The following is a 24,560-nucleotide window of genomic DNA, read 5'->3' on the forward strand; positions in this document are numbered from 1 at the left end:
ATTAATATACTTCTGCTTAATTGTGTTTCAGTTCAACAATTACTTTGATAAAATACATATTTTGTTTTGTGCAAATGGCTTTAGATACCTATTGGGTCCATAAATTACCATATAGCATATATTCAACACAAAATTGATGATTTTAGCTTATGAATTTTATTCTTTAATGTCTTGATTTGTACATTGGGGTACTTTTGTAGCTCTGTTTAGAGTACTGTTTAGAGTAATGTTTTGATAATATAAATGTTTTAAGTCTTTTGTATCAATTCAGTATATTTTGTTTTAATTGTCAAATGATTCTGTGTACATTGCGGCAGCCTTTGGCTATGTGCAATAAAACTGACTGACTGACTGAACACAAAAAGGGCCCCATTACCTTCAGTAGCTTAGGGCCTCATCAAACCTAAATCCAGCCCTGCTCAGATCTCTCTCTTTGACCTAAAGTTCAGCCCAATTCTGATCCTCTAATACACAATCTAAGTATTGAATTATATAGAAGAATTGTGGAGCACATATTCTGTTGTCATTTTCAGGTATGCAAAGTCAGAACGCATCATGTTGCATGCTCCTCTTCCAACTTATTTGCATTCCACAGAATGCTTATGAAGCACACCTGTCGCCGGCTATATATCCATGCACTGGATTTATCCTAAATCCTAGCTTTATCTGGTTAGGTTGTAGGTTGCTGGTAAGAAGCCAAGCATTTCAGCAGAGATGCTCTTGTTATAGAACTCTCTCCCCAGGGACTGACTGTGACAGAGACAAAGGGAGTTTAACTTCCCTTCTTTTCATAAATTCTTCTGGACCACCTTGTGAAAGATGTGCTTATTCCAGCCAATATCTCTTAATGGTTGCTTCAAAATGCCATCATATAGAGGTACCCTTCAAAATACCTGTGCTAATGCTAAAAAAAGTGCAGAACAGCAAACCACATCAAACATCTCAGAACTTACGCATCTCTTGGTCCTTCCTGAGAGAGGTCAAAGACCTGACGTGGGTTCAAGTACCACATGAACATCTGGAGAACCTTAGTACCCTGTCAAGAAAGAGGAAAAGAAAACAGTCAACTTCTCTGAAGCACAGTTCTTGAATCCCTGGACAAATGCTGCAGCAATATTATTATTTTTTAAAAAGAATTCTGAATTCAGGCCAGTAAAATGTTCTCTTAATAGCCTGAGACAACTGCTAGGGCAGCTCCTTCTCCATCTTCCCCTGCTTAAAAAAGACCTGCATGTGCATAAGAACCTAAGATGAGGTTTTGGGTCAGCCCAAAAGATCCCAGACACAGAGATCCAACACCGAAGGCCTTCTGGTGGCTCCCTCACTGCAAGAAGTGAAGTTACATACAGGGAACCAGGCAGAGGGCCTTCTCAGTAGTGGCACCCGCCCTGTGGAATACCCTCCCATCAGATGTCAAGGAGATGAGCAATTATATAACATTTAGGAAACATCTGAAGGCAGTCGTGTACAGGGAATCTTTTTAAGGTTTAATGCTTTACTGTGTTTTTTTATATATATGCTAGAAGCCGCCCAGAGTGGCTGGGGCAACCCAACCAGATGGGTGGGGTACAATTAATAAATCATTATTATAACTATTATTATTATTACTTGTGCTATCAGCTCCCAGTTGGACTGAGAGGACTCTGTCACTACATTTTATATAATGCATTTGTTTTAATATTTTGACGCTGCAAACTGCCTCAGGTGCCTTGGCAGAAAGGCAGCATACGAAGCCAATCGATCAATAAAATGCATTACCGAAAGCCAAATCCTCCACTCCAGAAGCATTTAATTCAAGATGGAAGCATTTATTTCTTTTTTGAAATCAATTCATTTTATACCCACTCCTTTGACAAAGACGCAACATGCACAAAGTAGCCAATGTGTTCGGTGTTCCGTGTTTACCTGATTCCCTCCACTTTTTGGATTCACAAATACAAGCAACGGTTTCATGAGTGGGGAAGAAATGGGTTTTACCACAAAAGGACGGCCTTTGTTCTCCTAGAAGAAAGAAAATTAAAATGTGACAGAAGACACTGGAGTGTGCTTTAAGCAACGAGCATGTTGACTTGGGATGCCATGGGAGAAGGAAGATCACAGGTTCTTCCATCCCTGAATTAGATATGCAAAATTACCAGTGAGAGACACCAGATAATTCAAGATTTACGAAAGAGCTGTGGGTGATGGCTTGCATGTTCTAATTATGTTCACAAAAAGTTACACGTGTGCCATCATGTTAATAGCAACATTGAAGACATAATATTCAAGGGAAGAGATGGACTTAAGTCTTTCAAACTATGAGTCTGTCCTCCAGGAGGACATGAAGGCAGTTGCCAAGGGAGAATGGACTCTCCCAGTATCACTTTATGTGACTGAAAAAAGGCAGATGGGTGAACGTTTGGTTTCCTGACCCCAAACAGAGTGCTGTTTGGGGTCAGGAAACTCCTTCCACCATCTTGATTGACAGTGGTAGCGGTCAAGACTACAACTACTTACTTGCCATGATCTTCTTCCTTCTCCAATAGTTCTCCACTGTGATACCAATGGAGCCTTTCAAATGACACTATTCACCCCAATCGGCAAAAGTTATGTGTTGCCCTATTTGTGCCAATGTCTTCTTACTCTTAGACCATATTTACAATATAAAATTTCATTGTCATATCACCCCCTCAGGGAACTTGAGCAATGTAGTTGTGAAGGGGCGGGAGAGAAAGATTAGTCTTCTCTAAAAGAGAATTCTAACAGAGAACTCGCCAGCCTCCAATCCCCCTGTTTCTTTGTAGGATTCCATAACAAACTAGAATTTATCCTCTTGGATTTCATTATCAGTCCTGTAACTGCACACTCAAAAGGAAGAGGGACAAGAATCATTACTTCAGCTATTACAGTTTATAATAAAATATATCTGGCCTGGGAACAGTGGAGACTGAAAACACTCTCCATTGACTGACAGGATTATGACATCAAGAGTTTACATTTCAGAGAACCTCCTAGCTTTTTCTGATACCTCTACCTGTCAGGCCCCCCAGATAGTTCTAGGAACCCCAGCTAATGTCAGACCCTTAAAGTGTGCATTAAAGATTTACCTCATTGCTCCTTTTGCTGGCTTTCCTCTTGAAAGACGTCCTCTTCTTCCGCCTGGTCGAATTTTTCAGTGAATTCTGTATATATGTTTTTTTTAAGGGGGGAGGGAGGAGAAGGGGAAGAGTATTTAAAAAGAACAAACTGAAAAGGAAAGTATCCCTATAAGAAACACCTCTGTGGCAGTACCTTTGGAGAATGATAACACCACACATGCGTGGGTTGAAAAAGACATGCGCCTCATGCTTTGACACTGTCACACCACCGGTTATGGAGAAAGCCACACACTGACTGAGACCACCAGACTGGTACTTTCAGAACTGGAGACTTTCCAAGGCTGCGAGGGAGAAGAATACTAGATGCTCCCATAGACTCACATAACAGCACATGTTGTACCTGCCAACCCTCCCAATTCAGGTAGGAGACGCCCGTTTTCCTTCCGGGGCTCCAGTCTCCCGCCCAATCAGGTTCGTCTCCTAATGTGGAGACCATCTGTGTAAAAAGGTGAAGCAGAATAAGATAAAACGAGCTGAGCCTCATGGGATTTATTGGTGTAGTTATTCATTCCTTTCCAAGCTACGCCACTCCCACTTTACTGTGCGCTCCCTTCCAAAGAAGCCTCGTGTGATGTTACTTTTTCTCTCCCTCCTTTGCTTCTGTTTCCTTCTCTCTCTTTTTCCCTTCAGATGTCCTCTACTCTGGGTCAATGAAAGGATTGCACACAGATGAAGGTGACGGCTGGCTGGTGAAGGACCCTGTGGGACAGACAGGGGAAGGGAAGGACTCCCAGGCAGGATGGGAGATGGGGAGAAGAAAGAAGCTCCCAGGTGAGAGCTGCGAGGGTCCACCTTTTTTTCTGTGTGAGACAAGGTTTGAGACCTACCTGTGAGATCAAAGAAGAGTCACAACAGCAGCCCTGCCACCATACAAATATATGGTTAAAAATAACAATGATTAAGATGTGGATCCCAAAATACAACATTTGGGTTGAAGGAGAGCCCCAGGTCTGAAAGGTGATGGCTACTGCTCTATTTGAAGGGATATATGAAGACAACCTTCTGTTGGAAGGGATTCCTGTATCTGAAGAGCTGTCTGGCTGGAGTCCAGTTTAAAGATAATCATAAGAAAGAAAAGTGAGGGTCTTGAAGCTTCCCCTGGTCAGCAAGTTGAAAAGCCACATAAGTCACCTAGTCAGAAGCTTCCTGCCTATGGTGGAAATGTATTGGGTGGGATTCAACTGATGAGCTCTGACAGTGGGAGGCAGACTTTGGCGACAGCAATGGGCTTTCCCCGCCTTTCCTCCTCCCGCGTGTCTCGTGCTCTTGTGACACTGTAATAGATTAACATTGCATTGCAGGTGGAATTCAGGATGAAAACACTCAATGGTGACTTTCCTATGCTTGTTTTACTTGAGGGAACTGTGCAAAAGAAATACACAGAAAATTATGAATATTGTAAACATGTCTGATTTTCCCCAAATGCTTGCTATTGCTGTTACAAAACCCAAGTCATGAATTTGGGTTTAACCCAATTTCTTACCAACAAAAATGCAGCAAAGCTAAGTACCTAGACAAGTTTTATTTTTAAAAAACCAAGTATGGAAGTGAGCAAGGCTCAGCCTCATCTATCTCCACGCAACGAGTGATCGCCAAAGAAAGAAGCATACACCCTGCTTTTCTCAACCCTTGTAGGTGAAATATTTAGGTGCTCTAAATATCCCAGAAATTCATGCTAGGTAAGAAAGATTATGAAAATTGCAAAGAAAAGCTAACTTTTCTTGCTTTTCTAGGTCACACAAATATTGCCAGAAGTACTCTTGCTCTCTAAGTCAGGCTAACTGGATGCCACTTAAAATTTGATTTTTTTTTCATATCATGTGTTCTTAAAACTATAAGATGTGCATTCATTACTCAAGAGAAAATGGGCATGCAGATTCTGTACTCATTCATCAGACTGCCTGGGATCTGTCTACGTACTGTTTAGTTAATTGTTTCCTTCCCCTTCTCTCCGGGACACATATATTTTTTCACTAGTCAGGCATAATGTCAGGAGTAACTTGCATGCTGGAATATGGTCCTCTCATTCACCCTGTGTGTGTGTGTGTGTGTCTGTGTGTGTACATCTTTGCACATCCACAAGCATACATAGAACAAATGGATTCATGTGCCCATGTTTTTCTATCTCAGGATTCCTTAATATTTTAATCACAATTTATGGGAAATGCCTCTGCATTTAACAGAAAGAAATACCATTTCAGATTATAGCAGGAAGGCTGGAAGGAAGTGTTGTATTTGAGAGGCCTGATTAAACCCAAGAGTATGTGTCATAAATATTATTTTATGCATTGCCTGGAAGAATCAGAAAATAATAATTTTAAAACCCTGCATGCCAAAGGTACAAATCTCTTTTCATAGGAGATAAAAAGGCGGGAAGTGATTACTTGGCTTCTGCAGATAATTACCCACACAGGCCAAATAATCATCTTTTTTTTTCTTTTAGGCAAAGGTTGAAATATATTGGCATGCATATTTATTTTATTTTAGTAGACATGTGTATGCTGTTTTTCTAGGCAAAGCCAGTCCAAAAAAGCTTACAGCAATAAAAAGCACATTTATTTAAACAATCAACTTTACTAAAAAAAAAAAAGGGATAAAACAAATTCCAAAAAATATAATAAAACCAGCCTAGGCCAAGGTAATAATTTATAGTTGGGTTGTAAAGCTGAAGTGAGTTAGAGGACCAATTTCACTTTCTAATAGAAATCTAGTGGTCACAATGACTTTGACTAACATTTCATTTCTGTTTCAGAGTTTTATAAATTCCTCTTCTCATGGCCAGCCATCCACTGCAAGTGTTCTACTTCTTTGGATATATTTAAGGTGCAGAAAATACTGCCAAGGCAGGCCAGGATGGTTGCTTTGAAAGAGACTCCGTTGTTAAAGTCCCTTTCATGATGACCACCCACCTTTTATCCCCCCAGTGCAAAGTGCCAAATGGTCTGTGTTCCAAATCTCGCCAGGCACAGGAAGTGAATCATAGCCACTGGTTATTGTTTTTCTTTGCTTTTTGGATTAAAAAGTTAAAGATCAGAAGAAGACATACAATGTTCCTGTTGGGTCATTTGTGACCTCGTGTACACAGAAGACTGCACTAAAGAGAGTAAACTAGCAGAGACATCCAAAGATGTCGGCCATCTTGTGTAGCGGAATCTGCTTGTGCAATGGTACTTCTGGTTTATTTTCTCCAACCTCTGCTGTTCCCATTTCAAATGTCCTCAAAATATGTTCCAGGTGGTCGCCCAGCCCTCTGGAGCTGATTTTGTGGGCATGCAGAAGGAAAGGAAAGGAAGGAGAAGCCTCATTTTGCAAGCAGAAGCCCACACATACTACATTGGAGCTTGCCCAATTTCTTCAGGTCAAAGTACACCAAACCATCTTTCCCTTGACAATCAAAGGTACCATTTCCAAATGTTACCAGGGGAGGAGGTGGAAACACCCCTCACTTTCCAGAGAGAACTAAATGCTTAAGCATTCAAAAACACCCACCAGATAGTAGAGGAGAGAATGAATGGAGGGACCAGTGGAGGGACAGAGTAGGGACAGGGTTGGCCCTACCATTAGGCAGAGTGAGGAGGCTGCCTCAGATGGCATATGCTTTGGGGCAGGAAGCAGTGGTGAGGAGTTGGAGGGCAGGGCTGAGTGTGCTACATGGCTTGCCATGTGCCCCCTAAACAGGAGGGTGCTGTTCTATCACCAGCTTCAACTCCTAGTCTTGGCAGACGAATGGGCAGCAGGGAGCCATCTCATCCTTTGCCTCAGACGGCAAAAGTCCTTGGTCCAGCCCTAAATAGAGACCTGAGCAAATGCAGCCCTGAACCAACAGCCTCAGAACCTTTAAAGGTACAGGCAGGATCTCCAGGATGCAATCTGGCAAATCTAACTCTATTCCAGGAGCGGGAAACTGGATCCATCCTTATCTCCCCCTAAACACACCGTGGTCCAAATATGACATGTGGGTGGAGCCACACACATGTCAATCACCTGATGCCACAATGAAGTCATAGATTCATTGCCTTCATTGTGGAGAGGGTAACAATGTTCAGATTTTGGGGCATTGAATTACAAGAGGATCTGTCCTGGAGTGTCAACACAAGGGGGCTTGTGAAGAAGGCGCAGCAGAGACTGTACTTTTTGAGAATACTAAGGAAAAACCATCTTCCGCAGAAACTGCTGCTTGCCTTCTATCACTGTGCCATTGAGAGCGTGCTTACTTATGGCTTATGTGTGTGGTACGGAAGCTGTACTACCCAGGACAGGATGGGGTTGTGCAGGGTTGTTAAGGCAGCAGAGAGCATTGTTGGCTGCCCACTCTCCACCTTAGAGCAGATTTATGCCACAAGGTGCCATAGGAAGGCACTGGACATAGTAAAAGATCCATCGCATCCTGGTCACTGTCTCTTCGAGCTCTTGCCGTCGGGACGGAGATACAGGACGATGAAGACAAGAACGAGCCATCTTAAGAACAGCTTCTTCTCCAGAGCGATCTCGGCCCTGAATGGGAAGCCCGGACTTTGAAAGTCATCTAATCTCCCTTGCTGTATTATACTGTATTGTTTAATTAGTGTTTTTATGGAGCAGTCAAGTAATTTCGTTGTCCCCAAAGGGGACAATGACAATAAAGATATTATTATTATTATTATTATTATTATTATTATTATTATTATTATTACCCCTCTTTCTTTTTTTAATATTAGGCTTGCAACCACCCACTGGCCAGCTGCATCTTAACCTGTCCTATGACCAAATGGGGGAGCCTGGTGGTACTAATTCAGCCCATGGGCTGGAGGTTCCTTACCCCTCCAGCTACATTCAGACAGGGAAGAAGGATAGAAGAATTTCATTATTGCTTCTAACAATGACCCCACGAAGCCTAGTATTCTAGTTCTCCACAATCCAAAACAATATGGTGAAGGAATCCTCCCAAAGGAGTAACTGGAAAGACTGGATAATGGCTTATAACACTTATGAGTGCAGAAGGTGGTGGGTTTGTGGACGAAAGGAAGTGAAGCATACCTGTCTGGCAAATTATCAGGTGTTTAAGCCAAGCGAGCCAACCAGCAGTGTCAAAACAGACATTGGCATGCAGTTACCTGAGGTTTCTTCACCTTAATGATCCAGGTGGGAGGTACAATAACAGCCGCATGAGCTCCGAGGGAACATGGCTCTTCAATGTGCTGCAGCATGAAGCAGGTAACCTTATTGTGAAACTTGAGAAAGGAAAAGAGAGGCACCAATGAAACAGGGAGAGAGGTGTGAGAGAGAAAATAATGTTGTAAAACAGGGCTGAGAAGAAGAAGAGGAGGAGGAGGAGTTTGGATTTGATATCCCACTTTATCACTACCCTAAGGAGTCTCAAAGCGACTAACGATCTCCTTTCCCTTCCTCCCCCACAACAAACACTCTGTGAGGTGAGTGAGGCTGGGAGACTTCAGAGAGAAGTGTGACTAACCCAAGCTCACCCAGCAGTTGCATGTGGAGGAGCAGGGAATTGAACCTGGTTCACCAGATTACGAGTCCACTGCTCTTAACCACTACACCACACTGGCATAGATCTTTCGGACCCAGCAGGCCAGATATTCATCTCTCCATGTGAGAGCCAGCGTGGTGTAGTGGTTAAGAGCGGTAGTCTCGTAATCTGGGGAACCGGGTTCGCGTTTCCGCTCCTCCCCATGCAGTTGCTGGGTGACCTTGGGCCAGTCACACTTCTCTGAAGTCTCTCAGCCCCACTCACCTCACAGAGTGTTTGTTGTGGGGGAGGAAGGGAAAGGAGAATGTTAGCCGCTTTGAGACTCCTTAAAGGGAGTGAAAAGCGGGATATCAAATCCAAACTCTTCTACTCTTCTTCCATCCCCACAAGCCAATTTTCACAGGCAGGTGGGACATTCATCTGACACCATCATGGCATCAGATGATTGGTGCCTGTCCAAGTCCCTTGAACAGGGCTTCCAAAACACCTGACAACCAGCTGGCTGCCAGGCGCTTGGGAACTGCTGCGCAAAAGGATCTGCCAGCCGCTTGGCTCAGGAACCACTAAGCACAGGGATTGCAAAGCAATATATACCGGGGGGGGGACACACCTATAAAAATGAGGTGCTTTTTCGTTAAATGAATGCTTTTATGCTCTTCTGTGTACGCTCAATATTTTGCATTTCCCCTTTCCTGACTCTCTTGCCAGGTTTTTTTGTATGCTGTATCAATAAACAATCATCTTAATGGACCAAAGGAAGGAAATAAAAGGAAAAATAATGCCCTATTAGTGCCATGAGTTCAAGAAAAAGGAGACGTTCTTCAGTATGTTTGTGGGAGAGGAATGCAGCACGTCCACCTCTCACAGTACAGATACTTGGTATTTTAAGGAGAGCCGAGTGGAAAAATAACAAAATAAGCCAGGTAGAGCCTGCCCGCAGGATCTTTTCTTATTAAAGATTCTGCCTGTGCAATCAAAGCAGAACCATCCAAACCATGCTGGCGAGACAGTCACAAGCACTCACACAGTTCACTGGGCAAAAGTGACTTACTGCCTGCTTGCACCAGGAGCAGCTGATGGCCACAATCTCTTTACTGTGGAAGGAGAATTTTTGCTGAAAGCCCTGTAACGACAAGGTGAGTTTATCACATCCATCACCTAACAATCACATTGCACAGCTGTCCTGCCCCCCCCCCCAAAAAAACATGTTTGTTGTGTACTGTGTGCATGGTAACATTTTGTTTTATTTTCCTTACAAGTGGGACTACAGGGGAGTATCTTCCTCTTTTGTCAGCCAGACCTTGATTAAATTGTGGTAGGACCACCAAGGGGCAGATAAAATAGGGAGGCTGCAAAGGAGACAGCAGATCTGGCCTCCCAGGAGCATGTCACAGCTGTTGCTACAGTAGCAGCTGCAGTAGCAGCAACAGCAAGGCATTCCCTGAAGGTCAGATCTTCTATCCCTGTGGAACCTGCTGCCTGAGGTACTTGCCTCAGCTCGCCTTATGAGTGGACCGGCCCTGCTTTTTAAATGATGCAATGGAGGTATAAGAGAATCCATTTCTGGGGAAACTTCATCCAATGGGCAATTCACCCATAATGTTAATGAGACTTAAATCTAGATGTCCAGTCTCTGATATTGTTTCTTCTAAGCCCTGATGCCTTCAGGATTTTTTTGCAGGGGAAGTCTCCAGCACAGCATCCTCAGTTATCTCCCCCAACCTTGGCGAAGCAGGGCATGCAAATTTCTAATCCTTTTTGGCTGCATCTGAACTCCTTGCATACTTTGTGCAAAGCAGAAATAAGAAGGTAAGATGAGCCCTGCTGGATCAGGCCAATGGCCCGTCAAGTCAAGCATCCTTTTCTTACAGTGGACAACCAGATGCCTGTGAGAAACCCACAAGTAGGACCCAAGCACAAGACCACTTTCCCCTTCTGTGACTTGCAGCAACTGGTAGTGTAGAGGCATCACTGCCTCTAACCTTAGATGCAGAGCCTAGTCATCACAGCTAGCAGCCACTGGTGGCCTTCTCCTCCATGAATTTGTCTAGTCCTCTTTTAAAGTCATCCAAGTTCTTGGCCATCACTGCATCCTGTGCAAGCATGTTCCATACTTTAACTATGCGCTGCGTGAAGTACATCCTTTCATCTATCTTGAATCTTTCTGTATTCACCAACATTGGATGTACAGGAGTCCTGGTGCTTTGAGAGAGCGAGAAGAGCATTTCTCTATTTGCTTTCTCCATGCCATGCGTACGTTTACAACATGTCGCCTCTTGCCTTCTCTCTAAACTAAAAAGTCTCAAACTCAAATTTTGTCTATATAAAGAACCAAGAAGAGGGAATGGAGGGAAGTCATGAAGTCTAAAGAACCTCAAAGATAAGCTTTTGAAAAAGATATTTGTGAATTTGGGGGTAGGAGGGGGAAGTACTATTGTGATTAAATATGGAATTCAATTGTGAAAATCAATAAAAAATGGTTTTCAAACTCTGCAACCTTTCCTTGGGGGGCAGTCTCTCCATCCCATTAATCATTTTGGTTGCCCTTTTCTGAAGCTTGTCTAGGTCTATGGATAATAACACTGTGAAATGGTAAGACCAGGAGCACAGAGGGTCGCTTGTTGATTTGGGGACATGGGCAAATGTCCAAGTATTTTGCCCTCTTTAACCGGAGGACCTGCTTTAATTGCAAGTAACGATAATCAAAATTTGGACTTCCTACATGCTCTCTGGAACCCAGCTACAGCCTCTGCCCAAATCCTCCCCATTTTTTAACACAGGTGTGAGGAACTGGATCTGGCTACTAGACTGGAGGTTATCTGCCCCATCCCTGTGGGGATAGTTTGACCACTGGGCAAAGCCTCCCATCTGTCAATCACCTGACATCAGATGTCAGGTGACCCTCTTTGCCCACACAGACTCGATGCCAGTGCTTGCAAAGCACTGTGTGCAGGACTTGATTGACAGCACCTCTTATTCCCACCCCTTGGGCCCAGTCCCATCCTTACTTGCCCCATACCTGACATAATATATGGCACTAGGTGGAAGACAGAGGGGCAACGCCTTGGCAAAGTGGCCCACTAACTGGAGGTATCTTATGCCCAGTTCGACAGCATCTGAATACCTTCTGCCTTTACCAAACTCCTGCCTGACACACACATATATCATAGGAAATTGTTTCTTAGGGATGCAGTGAAGAGCCAGGCTTCAAAAACTGCAGGAACTTTATAATTGGTTCACATAGAAAGATAAAGAGATATGTTATTGGGGTATTTTTTTGAAGTGGGGGAAGAAAGAATAAGAAAGATGGTGAAATTATCTTGCTTCACAAAAAAGTAATAATTCAAAACAGGCTGAGAGGACTGGGTGATGCGAGAGGCAGAGATGCTGCTTGGAGATAATGGGACTCTGATTCTTTTCCACAGTTCTTGCAAATTGATTTTATTTTTTTTCTAATTCACTAAACTTGAGAACCGGGGGTGTAATGAACGTGGAAAGATGAGCTTGGCATTTAAGCAGATTTGAAAAGCCTCAAATTGATAACAATTTTGAATATCATATTGTTTAATTGCTCAAGGGGCTGAAGGCTTTATTAAGGCTTCCAGCTCTTGAACCATTAAAGTCTCTCATAATCTTGAGATTTGAGTCTGCAAGGCTCTTCCTGCATTGCCAGTGTACAATATCAGAACACTGTGCAATCAGACTTATTATCTTTCATACTATTTCATGTTTACTAATGCTCTACCAAATGATTGTACTGTGTGCATCAGCCTTCCCTAAGATGGTGCTTTGGACTACAAAACCTATCAGTCCCAGCCAGTACAGGTGAAGAGGGATTTAGAGTAAATCCAGGGATCTTGGTGCATAGCGGTGGAATCATGTGCATGCCCTTTTCATGTGCTTCAAGCAGGTACAATGCATGCATGTGTGTGTGAAGAAGGGGCCAACTCTTCCCCCAGTCTACTCATATCCCCTAGAATAGTCTTACCCCAACCTGGCGCTCTTTGGATGTTTCAGACTACATCTCCCATCAACCCCCAAAGCCCCAGCCATCATTGCCTATGGCCAGGGATGTTGGGAATCGTAGTCCAAAACACTCAAACAGCACCAGGTTGGGGGGAGGGCTGGTGTATGTGTGTGTATTGCTATTTATCACACCCTGAGATCACCTGACAATGAAGGGCAAAATAGAAACTATATATTATGGAAATGAACTAAAGGTGTTGGAAGCTACAGCAAATGTTACTTGCTTCCTTTCTGAAATCAATTTTGTTTAAAAAAAAACTGGAGGGGGGAGTGGAATATGGGACAGAGCAAGTCCATGGAACCATTAAGGAAAAGAACAAGGGAGAAGCTCTAATCCTTAAAATGAATTGATGTTATGTCAAGGAGCATGGCCAACTAGAGAACTGAATGAATAAATGATACGCAAAGCTTTAAATGCTGTAGATATTAGTCAGGGCCGGTCCTGTCATTGGACAGAGTGAGGCAATTGCCTCAGGTGGCAGAAACTGAGGAGAACAGCAGAAAACACCTTGGCTGTTCTTCCTGAGTCACTCCCCTCCGTCAGAGTCCACAGCTATGTGCCCCAGGCCTGTCACACACCCTGCTTGTGGACCTCAGATTCACTAAGGAATAAGATTCAACAGGCAATATGTTACTGGGACAAGTTCAAAGTCTTGCTATAAGGCCCAGAACAACTGAGGACCAAGTTATTTCTGTAAACCCCCCTCTGTATATTACCTTGTATACCCCCTGCCCAGTCACTTCAATCCTCAGGAGGGACACCTTAGTTTCACATGCTCCCAAGGTTCAGCTTTTTTCCATCAAGATCGGTGCATTTTAGCACCTTCCTCCTGGAATGTGCTTCCAATGAACATCAGGTAGGCACCTACAGTACTGACATTTAGGCACCTGCTTAAAATGCATCTGTCACCCAGAGATTTATTTATTTTTGGTCAATAAAATAAATTGCCAATCTGATCGGCCTATGTATATGGACTCTGGGGTGTGTGGTGGCAGGCAAGATTCATCTTCAAGCAGCAAGATGAATTGTGCTGGTCCCGACATTACCCTTACCTTCCCACACTGCTTGCACTTCCCCTCCTGCCGCCGCCTGTGTACCCAGTGATGTCGGACAAAGTTCTGCAGGGGGAGGCAGTGGAAGCAAGGAATAAAATTAATACAAGAAAACACAGCCCAGCATCCGGTGCAGAGCTTTGCATTCCAAAGCCACCATTCACATATGGCAGCCTAGAGATCGCCGCTGGCATTGCTGGGAGGCAATTCAGAAAGGAAGGGATAGGAGCTGTCAGCTGCTCTGAAGCACACATAAGAGAGAGATGTTCCATAACAGAAAATAAAATAAGGCATTTTGGCTTTTGGTATTCAAAGCAGTATTCCTCCACATCCCATTTTTAAAAAATATAAGTTGTGTCACACACACAATTTATAATAATAATAATAATTTTACTATTTATATCCATTCTCCAACCACCTTCAGACACTCACACAGGTCCTTCACTACCTTCCATAGTTCTGATTTGAAAGAGAGGTAGAGCTGGGTATCATCCTCATGCTGGTGAACATGCAGCCCAAACCCCCTGATGATCTCTCCCAGTAACCTCATATAGATGTTGAAAAGCATTGGGGAGAGTATGGAGTCCTAAAGCACCCCACAACTGAGAGCCCAGGAGTCTGAACACTCATCCCTCAACACCACTTTCTGGACACAGCCCAGGAGAAAGGAGCAGAACCATGTATAACAGTGCTCCCAGCCCCTCTAGATGGTCCAGAAGGATGTTATGGTCAATGGTGTCAAAAGCCACTGAGAGATCCAGCAGAACTAGGAAACCGCTCTCACCTTTGTCCCTAAGCCCACCAGAGATCCCTCAACACCACTTTCTGGACACAGCCCAGGAGAAAGGAGCAGAACCACTGCATAACAGTGCCCCCAGCTCCCAGCTCTTCCAGACGGTCCAGAAAGATGTCATGGTCAATAAAGCGCCGCTGAGAGATCCAGCAGGACCAGGAAACAGCTTTCACCTCGGTCCCTAGCCCACCAGCGATCATTGACCAGTGCAACCAAGGCAATTTCAGTTTGATCCTTTCACATGGTTTTGCATGTAGTGTGGGTTTTTTTATGCATTGTGATTTACTGTTATTTCTATTGGTTATAGTTTAGCAATCATTTATTGTAACTGTTAAGAGCAAATTTCTGTTTATTATTTAATGATACTTTGTGAGTTAATTTTATTGTGCACTGTTATATTCAAATACATTGTTGAATATTACTTTACTTGATATAAGTTGTTTAATTTAAAGTTATGTTTTTTTATGACTTTGTCGCATTGGATCAGATTATTATAAGGTGTGTGATCTTTGTTGTATATTCTGTTGTTGTAAATCGCCTTGCACATAGTAATATAGAAAGGTGGCATACAAATTAAAAGTAAAATTAAATGATTTTTTTTTAAGGCTATGTCTGCACCAGATGGTTTCTGAAGGATTTGGTCCTGCTCCCTGAATTATCTACTAGCTATTTATGCTCCATGGTTACTCATCTTCCTAGGCCTAATCCACATTCTTGACTCCATCTTTCAAGGCAAAATCATGGGCAGCAGAACTGTGTGTAAACTGCTCTTTAGGCCTTGCAGGAGCTGGGCTGGACTTCTGTTCTTTGGGACACTGAGGGCTCGCCCACACTCCTGCTTATCCCACGCCTAGAAAATAGGAATCCAAGTGGTTTTGCCTTTGTCTCAGCACTTTCCCCTGGAGAACACACACTGTAGCACTAAATCGAAATGACCGACAAACTGCGGGAAACCCAATCAATGTTTGCTCCAATTCAATGGTCAACCATGGGTTTTCCTGGGAGAAAGCAGATAGGCAAATGGAAGTGTGAATGAGCTCTAAGACTACATATGCACTAAGCCATGCTGCTGTCAATCAATCTGCAATGTGCTTCTCTTTTCAGAATGAGCCCAGTTTCTCATGAAGCAGGTATCAGGAGCAAATGATACACAACTAGTGTATCTAGTATTCTGGGCTGAATTCCCCATCCTGGAGAGTGCTTATGAAACACGGTGATCCTGTGGTCTTCTTCTCCCTTCCCCAGTGGACAACTGAAGCAGCTTCTTCAAGGCTCTGCTCAAGCAATTTGGGACATTATCTGATGAGGGGAGAGGGATGCTGTGTTGGCCAGCAGGCAATAGCTTTTTCTACCTGCCTTGCTTTACCCTCCAGCCCTAGAAGCCTTCATAAGGGAGCTGCTGCCAGAGGCATTATATGTATGTGTATTTTAATGAGCCAAATAAAATGAAAATTATGAGTCAAGGAGATGTGGAAAGTGTGCATTAGCTTAACAGTGCTTAGTTTATTTTTTGGTTGCTATTGTCTTCATGTTGTTTATTTTGTTTTATAGATTATAAATGCTGCATTGATTTGTTAATCATATAATGACTTCTGCTTTAAAGCCACTGTTTGGCTTATTATTCAGTTGCTGTTGCTTTGTTAACAGTGTTTTACACATCGTATCTGTTTCACTGATGATTTGTTAATTATTCTGTATGATTTGCGCTGTATTTGTGATGCTCTATTATGTTTTATTATATCATTATTATTTGTTCTTCGTAAGCTGCTTTGGGGTTCACTCGAATGAAAAGTGGCAGAGAAATATAATAAATCGAAATCAAATCAAGGTCTAAGACTTCTCCCAGACAGCAAGCAAAACTGCCTTTTAAAGTGGTTCGGGGGGGGCCCTGAAAAAGCCCATTTGAACCATGCCAAGTGCACCTTTGACATTGTGTTTTCATTCTTCTGCTGTGCTTCCCCAGTCTCCTTTCTTCAACCCCACCAAATATCTCCACCTCCCATGTGGCTTTCCTAAAGTCCTGCATGTCACAAGAGATGGAGGAGAGGATGCACAGCAGAACCAGGGAGGCGAAAGGCAGCAATTGCCTGCTGTTTTTAGGATTTAAAGGCATATGAGACAAGGGCCCTGCAAGATCTTATTTCTTTCCACAGGGCCTGTAAGACAGAATTGTTCAGCCTGGCTTTTGGCTTGGAATTAACTTGATCCCCTCCCCCTCTTTCTTTTTTCCTTTTTCCTTCTGTGATGGAACTCCTACTTGGGGACTTCCCTGGCTTTTTTCTGGCCCATGTAGGACCGGTCTGGATAGTTAGCCTTGGTGAAGACGATGTTTTCATCCCCAAAAAAGTTTTTGAGTTTCTGCTGAAATGAGGCTGCATTTTAATGTATTTTAATCTTGTTTTTTAAGTTGTATTTCAATCAATTGTTTTATATCTGGTGTTAGCCACCCTGAGCCCAGTCTTGGCTGGGGAGGGAGGGGTATAAATAAAATTATTATTATTATTATTAACACTCTCTGGTTTGCAGCCTGGAAGGCTGAGCACCAGGAGAAACTGAAAAGCAGAGAAGCAGTTTCCAAAGCTCCACTGGATCTGAAAGTATCCCTCCGCACCCCCGCACCCCCCAAGAACGAAGCAGTTGCTTATGGGCCACAATCCTGCAAAGAGACTCATAGGTAACATTCACAAACCACTCACCTCTCTGGGAGATCTAGAACCGCCTTCTCGGAAAGTTGGCTTGCAACGAAAGTTAATCTGCCAGGTGGGAAGCAAGAAGACAGGAGTAATAATGGCAGGCCTATCCCCATGATGAAACAGGCCACCCCTCCCAAGCACCAAAAGAGGTGGTAAAGGGCTGTAACCTAGTTGTAGAGCATCCACTTTGAATGCAGAAAGTCCTAGCTTTGATCCCTAGCGACATCTTCCAGTAGGGCTGCATGAAACCCTTTAGAACCTCTTCCAGATATTGTAGACGGTACTGAGCTAGGTGGACCGGTGGTCTGCCTTCCTAGGCCACTTCCTATGTTCCTATAGTTCCAGTATAGTACAAACTCACTATTGGTCCACGTTGGATGGCAATGGATCTCTAGGACTGGGCAGCTGACTGGCGGGAGTACAGGTGATATGCTTGTTCTGGACCTGGTCCTTGGAGCAGGGGCCCAGTGCCACCACGAAACAGCTGCCCCATTTACTTGCAAGCCACAAGGTGCCTTAGCCAATCCAGCAGGATTGCTGGAGGAATCCATCGGACCACCTGCCCAGCAGCTGCAAAAATCTAGCAAGGGTGTGCAGTCGTGTGTGCGCAGAGCAATATGTTTGGCACCAGCTTGGCTGCAGGAGTTGCAGGAAGGAGGCATACAAGATGCCATCCCATCGTCTTAGGGATTCTACTCTGGATTTCTGTGGGGTTCACTCCTTTGCCATTTCTTCTGCCGAAGATATCTCACAAGGAAGCAGAAGTTTAGGATCAGAGCCTTCCTTCTCCAAGATGGGCTACCTTCCCACACTGGTCAGCCCCATTGGTCCCTCACTTCCCTCTACGGCATGTACAGAAACCACCTTCCTGGCTACTGGGCCCACTCTTGGTCTTCTCCACTCTACCAGAGCCTGTCTTCACATGCAAAGGAAGTCCCTAAGTCACCAAGAGTTGGAGACCCATCAGCTACTCTCACCTGGTTGAGCCAGCCAGATGAAGCCATTGTTCATGGTTTGGCTGATGTCACATGCTTACAGCTTCTAGGAGCCACAGGTGAGAGCTGAGTGCAGGGTAGGGACCAATGGTGAACAAACTATCCCAGAAGGAGGATGACGTATTCCCTACCAGAGGTACTTCTCCTCCCCAAACACCTCATACACTCCACTGCTCCAGAATTTCAGGCTGGGGTCTTTCCCAGCCCTACCTGGAGATGCTGGGGACTGAACCTGGGACTTTCTGGATACAAAGCAGATGCTCTACCTCTGATTCTTGCCCCCTTCTCTTTAAATGCTCATCATTACAGTTCATGCTTCCCCCCCAAAAAAAAACTCTTAAACATGTCATGCTTTGCATTATGGACAATAAAAACAGCACATCTGCACGTCATAAGACAGGACTAAATGCATATAACGAGGGCTATTGTTAGTTTGCTAGCTAAGTTTTTATGCTGCGGCATTTAACAATTCATAAATCATTTCGTGAACAACATTCATCCCCTCTTGACAGTGACAGATGTGCATATATAGTGTCAGAATTCAAACGCTAATGTCAGCAAAATGCCTGGAAAACCAACATAAAACTCAGGCTTCTGAGGTACTTGTGTCTCTTACAGTGGCATATTGAGCATACTGCTGGAAATCATTAGAAATACACATTCTTCTGAAGCATACAGTATAGAGGAAAATTGTAGTTTCTGGTGGGAGCCTCTATTATGATATGAGTATGTTGTACATCCTGTATGACACCAAAGCAAGAACTAGATATTGCAAATCAGAGTTGTTGTACAGCTCCCATCATCTCTCACCATTGGTCATGCTGGCTGGGGCTGATGGAAGTTGGAGTCCAATGACATTGCAGGGGTTGGACTAGATGATCCTCAAGGTCCCTTCCAACTCTATAAATTCTATGACTCTATGACATCTGGAAGGACACAGTCTCTCCACCTTCAGTTGTTCATCCTGTGTGACAGCCCACCCCATGGGAGCAAAGTCTGGGTCTACCCCTGTTTCTGAAACCCTGAAGCCTAGAGAGTCACTTTTGCTTGCTTGTTTGTTTCTTAAAATGAAAGTTGAGATTCTGTGACCAAGCAAAAAATACAAGTACTCTTGACCTACATATGGCCTGGAGAATGCATGTCAGCGCGCCCCACTCCAAGCCGTTAAGCCGCCTCAAATGCTACCATTAAGCTTTTGACCCTTCTATAGATCTTGCCAAGATAGGAAAGCTATCTAAATTGTAATCATATTGTTTAAAATTCAGCCTAGATGCTGGGCACTGGGCCAGGCAATGGATTAGCCGCTGCCACAAGATAAAGTTTGAGGCAGATTTATATGCCGGATTGACCTTGGGGTTTCTTTCCTTTATAAACTAACTAACCTGGCTATTTCAGAATCTTTTGTGTCTGGAGGCATGTGGCTCTCCGCTAGATGTCATCAGTACTGAACTTGTAGGAAGAAATGATTATAATTCCCGGTAAAGGTCAGCAAGAAAATTCAACCAGCATTTCATTTCAGAACCTGCTGTTCTGCTACCCTCTAATGCTTCCCCTGCTCTGCACAGTAACAGAAAAAAGAAGTCATGCGTATTTTGATGTTACACACATATCCACCAATTTTGATTTATGCATCAGATTAGGGCCACATTCACATCATACATTTAAGGCAGGGGCATACCATTTTAAACAGCTATGGCTTCCCCCAAAGAATTCTGGGAGCTGTAGTCTGTTAAGTAGTCTGTTCTCTCCCACATAGGGTTGGCATGTATCCTCTTTTTCCAGGACATGTCCTCTTTTCAGGATTAAAATTTCTGTCTGGGCAATTTTTTTAATTTGGCAAAATGCTTGGGATTTTTGGTTTGGTTTTTTTGTTTACAGTAACCCAAGATTTTTTTTTTGTGCATTAGACTCAGATCTAAGGCACCCAGCTAAGCTAGTTAGCTGCAGAGAATCACAACAGAGCAGCATCTTAAACTAGCGTCATACTGTAGAAATCCCTTCTCTTGTGGCTGAACTAAAATGACACTGACTCTGCTACAAGATCTTGGAGAAGAAGTCTGGAAGGGCAAAAGTTAACATTCCCCTGCCCTTAAGGAGAGTCCATATGTACATGTTAAACAGTTTAATTGTTCTGTGCACAAAGATGTAAACATGAGCCCAAATACTTTCATGTGGCAAGTGAGTGAGCAATATGTATTTTTATTTTTATTTTTGTTGTTGTTGTTATTTTGTTGAAAGTTAAGAACATTGCTACTAGCAATATATCACAGCTTCTATAGCCTACATGTGGTAGAGGTATTTAAAACGATAGTCGTCATAGCGATCCATAGTTAAAAGCAGAAGTTGGCAAATGTGTCCCTTTTTTGCTCTTCAAAATATGGCTACCCTACTCCCAGAGCTACAATTTACAGAGTAGTTTAACAAACCAATCCCTTTCCCCAGAGAACTCTGGTGTTTTAGATGAATGGTGTGGATGTGGCCAAAGTCATCTCCAGACCACAAAAGCTTCTGCTACAGTAAATGTGTTAAGGTGCAGCAGAATGAATATACAATAAGGGTCCCTGTGTATCAAACAAAAAGAGCAAACAGACCTTGAAAAATGAAAATATTCTTGTAATGTACTCCTGAAAAGGACAAATATGACAATGAAAAATAGCACTGAAACTAAAACCGGTTGTTCCATAGTTCTAGTATTATTAATGTTTATTGCGGGGGTTGTAAATTACAAGTATATTTTCATATTGGTGGGTCTTTATGCTGATTGTGTATGGGTGTTTAAATTGCCAGAGGTCTCTTTGCTCTTGGTGCAAGAAAGTAATACAGATACACCCCTTTGGATTCATAGGATTCTTTATGAAATGGCTTTCCTACATGGATACCAATCCGCTTCCTCCTGGACTCAGAAAAGGAAGCACGCCTGACCAAAAAGAAAAACCACCCCAAAGAAAATCTAACTCTTGCATAATCTGTCCATCCCGATTCTACCCAGTAAGGATTTCTGGGTAACACAAAAACTTGAAGACGTAAAATAATATCAGAGATGACTGGGCAGTAGAAAAGCCGATCATTTAATTTGTGGAACAAGCTTCCATAAGCAGGAGCCTAATTCATCACATTGCATTCAGTGCATTCCTGAACAACAAAAACTTTCAGGTAACAAATGCTGCAGGTTCCTGGAGACATTGCTTTCCTCTGCAAACCAGTATGGTTGCTCTTCTAGAATTCATCACAACTAAAAGATTCTTCACATTTTCTTTTCTTTTCTTTTTGCAGGAGTAGGGGTAGTTTATGATGGATGGAGAATTATTGGTATGGTGAAAAGACCTGGCATTAGCCTTACAGGTCGAAATGTCATATATAGTAATATTATGCAAGTAAATAACTGGGACTTTTGCCTAAGCTTGTTCCCTGGCACAAATATCCCAGCAGGTGGCACCATCTTACCTTATCTAACTGCTCCATGCATGCATTGTGGACGACAATCTTACAAGCAGCACATTTTCTTCGAAGAGCTGATTTCTGAAATATATATAGTACCCATATGCTCATCAATATAGGAGATAATATGGTGTGAACATTTTTCTTGCTCTTCCACGCTCCCTCCCACTTTTATTCTTGTCATACATTCAAGATTTTCTGCTCCTGGTTGACAGTATGCAATTGGACAATGTGCTTTGTTGTCAAAATAATAAAACTTCTACCCTGTCTATTCGCTTCCAAAGGCGACTTGCTCAGTAGAAAGAAACATGTGGGTTATAAATAAAAGCACTCGTAAACACTGAATTGCCAAGATGTTTGGAACGAATAGTAAAAGGTTTCAATTGGTGGTTAGAAAGCAGCTTACTCAAAAAGAGTATACAGGCAGGAGTAGCTTGGGAAACGGGATGGAGCAGCTACACTAGCTATCCAACAGGTTGGTCTCTGTTGCTTAATAGGAGTGAGAAGGGAAGAGGCAAAGTGGAGGGGAGGTCAGTGCAGTGCAAATACACCAGCAGAGCCAATCTGGCATTCCTGCTGGTGTGTTTGCACTGTACTGGCATCCCCACTCGCAAAACCACACCCACCTGCCCATCAGCTGGGTTCCGTCTTACTGGCTGCTGATTCACCAGCATGTTCCTTGGAGAGGATGCCTTGTCAAAGCAGCCCCTTTCAGCCAGCAAGAGTGATTCCCGCACAGCTGGGTGCTGCTTCCCAAGCTTGTAATCCAAAGCATCATGTTGAAGGAGGTGGTGTTATACAAACAGTTTCCTACTGTATGTGCAGGGATCATGCAGATCATACATAAAACAATTATGCCGTTATCCCTCTGTGCATTCAGTAAACACATACAGAAGGGAGCAGTGTCAATACAGCAGGCTTTGCCCTGTCCCCCAACTATACACATTCCCTGAATACTTAAATGGATGTACCAATCCATCCCTCAGTCTGTTCACACACCTAAGGCCATATGAAAAATGTGGGTAGAAATTATGGGAGAAAAGGGAACACTTACAGAGAACTTGACCTGGCAGCTCTCCTCCCCCAGGTAGCACAGGTCCCCAGAAACGTTTGTCTCTAGCCAGAGATGTTCGCCATTCACTGCATTTTCCTGAGAAAATGAAAATGTTTTTTCATTCATTCAGTTAGCTACTCAGGGAGATGGGGAAAACCAACCTTTTATATAGTCATTATCAGTAATGTTTAATAGCAAGAAGACCCAAGGTAAACATTTAAGGAGCTGCCTTCAAATTATAGACCAGATTCTCCTGATACAGGGTTTTACAAAGCAAATCTATGCATGCTTACCTGGAAGAAAGCCCTCTTGGACTCAATGGTTCTTACTTCTGGATAACATTGAAAAGCATATTAAAATACAGGAGTCTCCCTTACTTTATCAAGATCAGCTGTAAGTCTGGTGCAGTTTGGGGATTTTTTGATATTTGCTTGATCATTTATTACATTTTTCAATCTGCTTTTCAAAATGCAAAAAAGCTGCAGTGACAACAAAAAAGCACACTTTTTTTTTTTACAAAAATATAAAACATTCAAGGCACATTGAAAGCCATATTCCATCCACAAGGGTGAAAACTAAGTTCCATACACAAGGTTCATGTCTGGACTTTACCAGTGTAGAAAAATCCCAGTGTTCTTTTATTTAACATATTCCCCACTTCTCTTTATGAAGCATAACTTTAGAACTATCAACAGATAGTTCCCTCTGCCCAACATCCTTTGACACATTCATATTGCATATTTCAATTTCTCAATGGTCCCCCCCCCCCCGGCTAAACAGAATTCCATTTTCCCACTTCATTCTCAGGGCACCGCAGAGTATCTTTAGGATTGTCCTCTGCATGAGGTTAAGTTTACTTCATGTTGCCAGGTGGCCAGGGGCAACATGTGCTTTTTTCTTTCCAGTAAATATTTCTTCCGCACTTTGCAGCCATGATGCATCGTGATGTCTTCCTCCAGGCTTTAATTGAAGCATAGACACCTGTGAAGGCTGCAGAGCCTTTGGGTGAGATGGTGTGTTGAATGAATGAAGGAAGATTCACAAACACCCCTTGAGCATATCAAAGGTAAGTAAGGTAATTGTGACAAAAATCCTGCACCCATCTATGAGAATTTCACCCAACATTTGATTCATTTTGATTAGGTTTGAATGCAATTGCTTTCCTCATCAACTGATGGAAAATGGTAGTAGTAGTAGTAGAAGAAGAAGAAGAAGAAGAAGAAGAAGAAGAAGAAGAGGAGGAGGAGGAGGAGGAGGAGGAGGAGGAGGAGATTTTTTAGCACAGCACTAGTTATTATATATATATATATATATATATATATATATATATATATATATACACACATCAATCATTCCAGCATTCATGGGCTCACTTTCTGTTTGTCCCACTCTGCATCCCATAAGGCCCAGAGAGCATCATTGCCTGTCCTGCTCAAACAGAAGGAAGACACCAACCAATTGTGCTAGTCATAAGGAATGTATCAAATATGTCTACTAGTTTTTATCTGATAACTATCCATTACTTGCTTTTAGGACCACAAAATGGGACGCGGGTGGCGCTGTGGGTAAAAGCCTCAGCGCCTAGGACTTGCCGATCGAAAGGTTGGCGGTTTGAATCCCCACGGCGGGGTGCACTCCCGTCGCTCGGCCCCAGCACCTGCCAACCTAGCAGTTCGAAAGCACCCCCGGGTGCAAGTAGATAAATAGGGACCGCTTACTGGCGGGAAGGTAAATGGCGTTTCCGTGTGCTGCTCTGGTGCTGGTTCGCCAGAGCAGCTTCGTCACGCTGGTCACGTGACCCGAAAGTGTCTGCGGACAGCGCTGGCTCCCGGCCTCTAGAGTGAGATGAGCGCACAACCCTAGAGTCTGTCAAGACTGGCCCGTACGGGCAGGGTTACCTT

At 43.3% G+C, this 24,560-nt stretch overlaps 1 protein-coding gene across 7 annotated transcripts in view; it reads right to left on the minus strand.

Annotated features, from left to right (window-relative positions):
• Positions 1-24,560, minus strand: part of DGKI (diacylglycerol kinase iota) — a 247,578-nt gene that overhangs the window by 107,133 nt on the left and 115,885 nt on the right. For 3 of the 7 annotated variants that reach the window (XM_083461919.1, XM_083461922.1, XM_083461918.1), the window contains exons 3-12: positions 22,660-22,755; positions 21,612-21,686; positions 17,176-17,232; positions 13,687-13,752; positions 9,659-9,730; positions 8,231-8,347; positions 3,478-3,573; positions 3,087-3,161; positions 1,906-2,001; positions 954-1,036 (exon numbers count right to left, since the gene is read on the minus strand). In XM_083461919.1, coding sequence (XP_083318045.1) covers positions 954-1,036; positions 1,906-2,001; positions 3,087-3,161; positions 3,478-3,573; positions 8,231-8,347; positions 9,659-9,730; positions 13,687-13,752; positions 17,176-17,232; positions 21,612-21,686; positions 22,660-22,755 — 833 coding nt within the window. The remainder of the gene's footprint in view (positions 1-953; positions 1,037-1,905; positions 2,002-3,086; positions 3,162-3,477; positions 3,574-8,230; positions 8,348-9,658; positions 9,731-13,686; positions 13,753-17,175; positions 17,233-21,611; positions 21,687-22,659; positions 22,756-24,560) is intronic. The other 4 variants (XM_083461924.1, XM_083461923.1, XM_083461920.1 and 1 more) reach the window with 2 other exon arrangements.

This window comes from Podarcis liolepis (genome assembly GCF_965112155.1).
Source record: "Podarcis liolepis genome assembly, chromosome: 10".
In the NCBI taxonomy this organism is placed as follows: domain Eukaryota; kingdom Metazoa; phylum Chordata; class Lepidosauria; order Squamata; family Lacertidae; genus Podarcis; species Podarcis liolepis.